We start from the raw sequence: 7307 nt of genomic DNA, 5'->3' as shown, positions 1-7307 counted from the left end.
GCAAACATGGCCATCTACGGGAAGAACTTGCGGAGGTGCTCGATGTTCCACGGGTTGGGGAGCGGCTGCCCATCTTCTGCAGCCAACCGAAAAGAGCCTTCTCGCGGGACACCGATCACGGTAAAGGGGCCTTCCCATATAGGGGACAGCTTATTCCTTTCTTCGCACGACTGGACGCGTCGAAGAACTAGATCCCCCACCTCGAGAGACCGGGCCCAGACGCGGCGCTGATGGTAGCGCCGCAGGCTTTGCTGGTAGCGGGCTGCTCGGACGGCGGCACGCCGCCGGTGCTCTTCCAAATAGTTGACGTCGTCACGCCTCTGCTGCTCCTGTTCGCCTTCAAAGTAGGCATGCACCCGAGGGGAGCCTAGAGTGAGCTCGGAGGGGAGGACCACCTCAGCACCATACACGAGGAAGAAAGGAGTCTCCCCAGTAGCGCGACTTGGCGTGGTCCGGTTGGCCCATAGCATGGCAGGCAGCTCGTCGATCCACCATTTTCCGTGCTTTGCGAGCACGTTGTAGGTTCGGGTTTTGAGCCCCTTTAGTATCTCCGCGTTGGCGCGCTCGACCTGCACATTGCTCCGAGGATGAGCGACGAAGGCGAAGCAGAGCTTGATGCCGAGGTCTTCGCAGTAGTCCCCGAACATGGCACTTGTGAACTGAGTGCCATTGTCGGTGATGATCCGGTTCGGGACACCGAATTGACTGGTGATGCCGCGGATAAACTGCAGCACCGTGTTCTTGGTCACCTTGACGACTGGGACCGCTTCCAACCATTTGGTGAATTTGTCGATGGCGACGTAAAGGTACTCATAGCCCCTGACTGCTCGGGGGAATGGACCCAGAATGTCCAGCCCCCAAACCACGAAAGGCCATGACAGGGGGATGGTGTGAAGAGCCTGAGCTAGCTGGTGAATCTGCTTTGCGTGGAACTGGCACGCTCTGCAGTGCCGGACCAGCTCGGAAGCATCCTGGAGAGCTGTAGGCTAGTAGAAACCTTGCCGGAAGGCCTTCCCGACCAACGTGCGGAACGATGCATGGCCACCGCACTCGCCCTCGTGGATCTCAGCGAGGAGCTCGCCGCCTTCTGCCAAGGTGATGCATTTCAGGAGGATGCCGCCTGCGCTACGCCGGTAGAGATCCATATCTACTATGGCATAGCGTTTGGACTGCCGAGCAACTGTTTCGGCAGAAGCCTCATCCCCAGGGAGGAACTTTTCCTTCAAGTACCCTCGGATCTCGTCCATCCACGAGGCATCTTGAGAACAGTCAGCAAGCGCAGCGCACTCGCCGGACAGCGGCACCCTGACGGGGCTTCCCATTGAGGGCGCCGCCGGGGTCCCCTGAATTGAGTTCGAGGTTTCCCCTTCGCCCTGTTCGGCAAGTAGGACGGAAGGCCGTGCGACTCTTTCTTCAAAGACTCCAGGAGGGATGCGCGCACGAGGGGAGGCCAGGCGGGAGAGGTCGTCGGCCAGAGTGTTGTCACGGCGCGGGATGTGCCGCAGCTCTAGGCCGTCGAAGCGCTTCTCCAGCTTCCTGACTGCCGCCACGTACGCCGCCATTCGAGGATCCAAGCACTGGTACTCTTTAGATACCTGGTTGACCACCAGCTGGGAGTCTCCCTTAACCAGGAGGCGACGAATCCCGAGGCCCACCGCGGCTCGGAGGCCGGCGATGAGACCCTCATATTCTGCCATGTTGTTGGATGCGCGGAACTGCAGCTGCACGACGTACTGGAGTTCTTCACCCGTTGGGGAGGTGAGAACCACTCCGGCCCCCGCGCCTTTCAGCGTGAGGGAACCGTCGAAATGTATAATCCAGCACCCAGGCGCATCGTGCCTGGGATATGTGGAGATCTCTTCTGGGACGACCTCAGGGACGGCTGACAAAATGCAGGTCGAACTCCGCTAGCTCCACCGCCCACTTGACTACACGTCCAGTGCCTTCTCTGTTCCGGAGGATGGGCCCCAGCGGGTACGTGGTAACCACTGAGACTTTGTGCGCTTGGAAGTAGTGGCGCAGCTTCCGGGAAGCGATGAGCACGGCGTAGAGCAACTTCTGAGCCTGGGGGTACCTTGTCTTGGCTTCCCAGAGGACTTCACTGACAAAGTACACCAGTCGCTGTACCCGGTGGGCCCGGACTGTGGCCTCACCTGAGGGCCTGCTATAGCCCCCAGGCTCGGCGACGTGGTCGGGGCTGACCGGGTGCTCGGGCTCTACTCCCTGGTCGGGAAGAGCCAAGTGCTCGGACTCGACTCCCTGCTCGAGGGGAGTCAAGTGCTCGGACTCGACCCCCTGCTCGGGGGGAGCCAAGTGCTCGGGCTCGACCCCCTGCTCGGGGGGAACCGCGAGGACGGGGGAGTGCTCGGGGGCGACCGGGAGCTAGGACCCAGCACCTGACCCCGTGCACTTATCGCGCTCCACCACCATCACCATGCTTACGACCTAAGGAGTGGCTGACACGTAGAGTAGCAGTGGCTCGCCTTCGGATGGGGCCACCAGCACGGGTCGTGAGGTGAGATACTCCTTCAGATCGCGGAAGGCCTGATCGGCCTCCAGCGTCCAGTCGAAACGACCGGTCTTCTTTAGAAGCTTGAAGAGGGGGAGCCCCCGCTCCCCAAGTTTGGAGATGAAGCGCCTGAGGGCTGCCATGCAGCCGGCGAGACGCTGAACCTCGTTGAGTCGAGCCGGGGGTTGCATCTGCTCGATGGCCCAGATCTTCTCTGGATTGGCCTCGATCCCTCGGCTGGAAACCAAGAAACCGAGGAGCTTGCCCGCAGGTACCCCAAAGACACACTTCTCGGGATTGAGCTTCAGGTGGGTGGTGCGGAGACTGTTGAAAGTCTCGGCAAGGTCTTCGAGCAGGGTGGCGTGGTCTCGGAACTTGACCACGAGATCATCGATGTAGGCCTCGACGTTGCGGCCAACCTGCGAATCAAGGGTGATGCGGATAGCGCGTTGGAAAGAAGACCCAGCGTTGCGCAAACCAAAAGGCATCGACATATAGCAATAAGTCCCCACCGGAGTGGTAAAAGCAGTTTTTTCTTCATCCTCTACAGCCATGCGAATCTGGTGATAACCAGAGTTTGCATCTAAAAAACACAAAAGATCACATCCCGCGGTCGCATCTACAATTTGATCTATGCGGGGCAAAGGAAGAGGATCTTTGGGGCAAGCCTTGTTTAGATCGGTGTAGTCCACGCACATGCGGAGCTTACCGTTGGCCTTCGGGACGATAACTGGGTTTGCCAACCACTCGGGGTGGAGGACCTCTCTAATAAATCCGGCGTTAAGGAGCTTGCTGACCTGCTCCCGGATGAACTCCTGGCGCTCAGGCGCCTGCCGCCGGACCTTTTGCTTCACCGGGCGTGCGTCCGGGCGCACAGCCAAGTGGTGCTCGATCACCTCCCTAGGGATCCCGGGCATATCGGACGGTTGCCATGCAAACACGTCGACGTTAGCCCGGAGGAAGGCGACGAGCGAGCTTTCCTATTTGCCGCCCAGGTCACCGCCGATTCGGACGACCTGGGAGGCGTCTTCGCCCACCACGACCTCCTTCGTAGGAACGGAGGCGTCGGTAGCGAGTCGGGGTTTGGATGAAGAGGGTCCCGGGCCCCCTAGACAACCTTCGGCCTCGGCTCGTGCTGAGACCAAGGCTGAGTATGACTGCTTGGCGCAGGAGACAGCGCTGCTGGTCTCGGCGGACACGGAGATGGGGCCCGCTGGGCCCGGCATCTTAACCGCGAGGTACGCGTAGTGCGTGACCACCATGAACCGAGCGAGCGCCGGGCGCCCGAGGATGGTATTGTAGGGGAGGGGGAGCTCCACGACGTCGAAGATGACGTTCTCCGTCCGGAAGTTATCCCGGCTCCCGAATGTCACGGGCAACTCGGCCTGCCCGAGGGGCAGGGAATGCCGGGGCGTCACCCCGTAAAACGGGAGCGACGGCTTTAGGCGCCTAGAGGGCACCTGCAGCTTCTCGAAGGCCTCCTTGGAGAGGAGGTTAAGGCCTGCTCCCCCGTCGATCAACACTCTGCTGACCTTCACATTGCAGATGGTGGGGGACACTACCAGGGGTAGTCGCCCCACACCTGCAGTACTGGCGGGGTGGTCGGCCAAGCTGAACGCGATCGGAGCGTCTGACCACTTCAGGGGCCTTATGGCCTCTTCGCTCGGGGTCGCCGAGCACACCTCGCGCCGCATGGTTTTGACACTACGGCAGGAGGAAGGCGTATAGGCGCCTCCATCGATGAAGGCGACGGTGTGCTCAGGTTCCTGAAAGCCGAGTTCGGTGTTGTTGGGGGGCGGCTTCATCGTTGACACCCTCGCGGGGCTCGTCGTGGTCCCTTTGGCGCTGCTCGATGAGTCCCTTGACCGTGCGGCACTCCGTGAGGTCATGCCATCTGGTCTGGTGGATCGGGCACCACTTGCCTGGCTCGGGCCCCGCAGGAGCGGGGGGGCTTGCTGGAGCCGAAGCCCTTGCGGGAGCCGAAGCCCTAGGAGGCTCACTAGTGAAGGCTCAGCAACCGGTACCGTATCCTGTGGCACCAGTGGCACCCCTGAGCGGTGAACGCCAACGAGCCGGAGAGCTGTGACGAACAACGGCTGGCAAGGAGGAGGCCTGGTCCTCAGCTTCGGCCTTCTGCCGGGTCTCCCGCTGGCGCTCGAGGGTGACGCGTGCGTTTTCGAGGCCCCTCCACTCGATGAGGAGTAAGCGGAGGTCCTGGGTTCCGGAGGTGACTGGGGGAGGAATGCTCCGCCTGGGGACCCCTGGGCTAGAACGAACGTTGCCCGACGACGGGCGGGTTCTGGCGGCACCACGCTGGTTGGTGGTGCGGGAGCTTTCGGCCATCACCTGGCGGCGGGCCGTGCCGACCAAGGTGGCGACTTCGAGCCAGCGGCCCTCCGGGTTTCCCCCGCCGCCTGGACCGGCGAGTGCCTGAGGAGGGCGTGCGCCGCGAGCAGTGCGCTCCCGGGGCTGGCCTCGCTGAAGGCGAGCCTGCGCCGGAGGGGTGCTCGGCGCTGTCCAGAGGCGGACCTAGCGGCAGGAGTTTCAGCCGGTCGCTGGGGGTTGGACGATGCACCGGCAACGGCGGTGGCGGCGGCCCTGCTGGGCCCGGCGGCCTGATCCCCTTGGGAGGGACGCACCGTGCGTGCAGATCGAGGGTGCAGCTGGGATGCGGCGGCAGCTGGGGCCTCCTGCGTGAGGGGATCCATGTCCCCGCTGGAGCTGGAGCTGGAGCCTGAGCGCCGGAGACGATATCCACCAGCCATTTCTCCGCTGGAACTGGAGCCGGAACGCAGGAGGCGATGACCACCGGCCATTTTTTATTTCTGCGGAAGAAAACAAACAAACAGATTCAGGGATGCTTACCCCCTACCTGGCGCGTTAGCTGTCGGAGGATTAACTCCAGTCGCAGGGATCCCGAGAGACCCCTTTTTAGATATTCGGCCAGGGGGATGATCCTGAGTATGTTCATCGGAGAAATAAATGGGAATGAATGCAACTGCCGGTGGTGGTGGAACGACCTAGTGCAAAAAGAAGTAAATGCACCGGAATTTAGACAGGTTCAGGCCGCACGGGGGCGTAACACCCTACTCCTGTATGGATACTATAAATGCCCTGAGAAAGTCCCTCAAGGATGTTGCTGGTTACAAGAATGTTGGTCTATCTTAGAGCCTGGGTCCCTTTGTTCTTCGACCTGTCTCCTGCTGCTCACTTCTCAGCTGTTGTTTCTCTTGTGCTATGTTCTTGTCTGTGCTTGTGAGTCCTCTCTTTTTTCCATACCTTTTTTCGGATGTTTTCTTCTGTGCCGCCGGCTGCTTTAAATACCCGCCGGCAGCAACGTGCCCCGAACGGGAGGGGGCACGAGTTCCGAGACACCATAAATGGAAAGGGCGTCATCATTTCCTCTGGGCGAAGTGACCGGGGGTGGAAAATGCGGCACACGCCTGGTCATCCGTCACCATAAATGCCCTGGCAACGGGCACCGTGGAGAGGGCCCACCGGGCAGCCGCAGAGTGGCCCGGCGTGCCCGCCCTGTCTTGTTCCCATGCCACAGCAGTGCGGCAGACGGAATGCCTCGACCCTTACGACGCTATCCTGAGACGGTCCGGATGGCACGGGACGGGACCCATGCAATTAATAACCCCACGCCTCTCTGCCAGAACGTGGCAGGAACTGACGCTGAGCGCGACAGGAGTAGTTGGAGGTGACAGGCCACGCACGCTCTTTAAATGCGGCCTCGGGCCTTTGACTGGCTGACACCTCATCGGTGGGTCCCTCGGGGGCCTCTGCCAGGGGGCTTTCTGGGTCGTCGGGGTACCGAGTGCCCGGGGGTACTGTTCACCTCCCCGAGCACTCTCTCCCGAGAATGCCCTTTCTTGTTCTCGGGGAACCGAGTGCTCGGGGGTACTATTTACCTCCCCGAGCACTCTCTCCCGGGCACACTTGTACGGATCTTTGGGGAACCGAGTGCTCAGGGGCTGCTGCACGCAGCCCCGAGCACACTCTCCCGGAACTTTCTTCGGTGGGTCCTCAGGATACTTGGATGCCCAGGGGCCACCGCCGGCGGCCTTGGGCACGTTTCTTCCGGTACTTAGCTCTCCTGGTCGTCAGGGGACTAGGGTGCTCAGGGGTCACCGTACACCCTCCCGAGCACTTTCTTCCCGGTACTTAGATCTCGTGGATCATCGGGGAACTGGGGTACTCGGTGGCCCCGAGCGCCCTCTCCCGGGACTCGATCTTTCTCATCTTACGGGAGAGACTCCGCGGGATGGCGCCATGTGGCGGATGACTGGCCTGGTCTCGGGATTCGAGGACCCCCGGTTCCTGATACACCGACAAAAACCATATTAGAATCGTAGATATATAAAAAATATGCATTTGTTTCGCATGTGTATGGTTACTAGTTTTAGAAACAGATGTAGCGTACAGCTAGCTCTACGTGAGTCACAACAACATCACATTTATGTACTCTCCAAAGTTCCAACAAATTATGGGATCCAAACGGGGTCAGAGCTGTAATCCACATTGCTAAGTGATAATTAAGCAAAAAGATGCAAGGCGTTAAGCCAATTAAATTGTTGAACATATGACAAAATTTTGGTGAAACATACGTACGTATGTGCATATACATAGCAGTACGGTAGCTGTATCTCGTATACATACATGCATGCAAGGCAAGCAACGGATGGAGATGAAAAACAAATATGCTATGCTATGTTACCTTACCCTTCTGGAAAGGGGCTTTAGTTCGAGCTTCAGAGTGGCCCTTCTAGCTTCCATCATGCGAAAACAAAAGGCA

General features: G+C 60.0%; 1 protein-coding gene across 1 annotated transcript; it reads right to left on the bottom strand.

The window, feature by feature from the left end:
- Positions 1-4851: 4851 nt before the first annotated feature.
- Positions 4852-5274, bottom strand: LOC133903173 (uncharacterized). Its single transcript, XM_062344508.1, has one exon. The coding sequence runs from the start codon at positions 5272-5274 to the stop codon at positions 4852-4854; it is 423 nt and encodes a 140-aa protein (XP_062200492.1).
- Between the last annotated feature and the right edge of the window lie 2033 nt (positions 5275-7307).

This window comes from Phragmites australis, chromosome 21 (genome assembly GCF_958298935.1).
Source record: "Phragmites australis chromosome 21, lpPhrAust1.1, whole genome shotgun sequence".
NCBI classification, from domain to species: domain Eukaryota; kingdom Viridiplantae; phylum Streptophyta; class Magnoliopsida; order Poales; family Poaceae; genus Phragmites; species Phragmites australis.
Note: the sequence above shows the minus strand (reverse complement) of the source record. Positions and strands in the feature narration are given on the sequence as shown.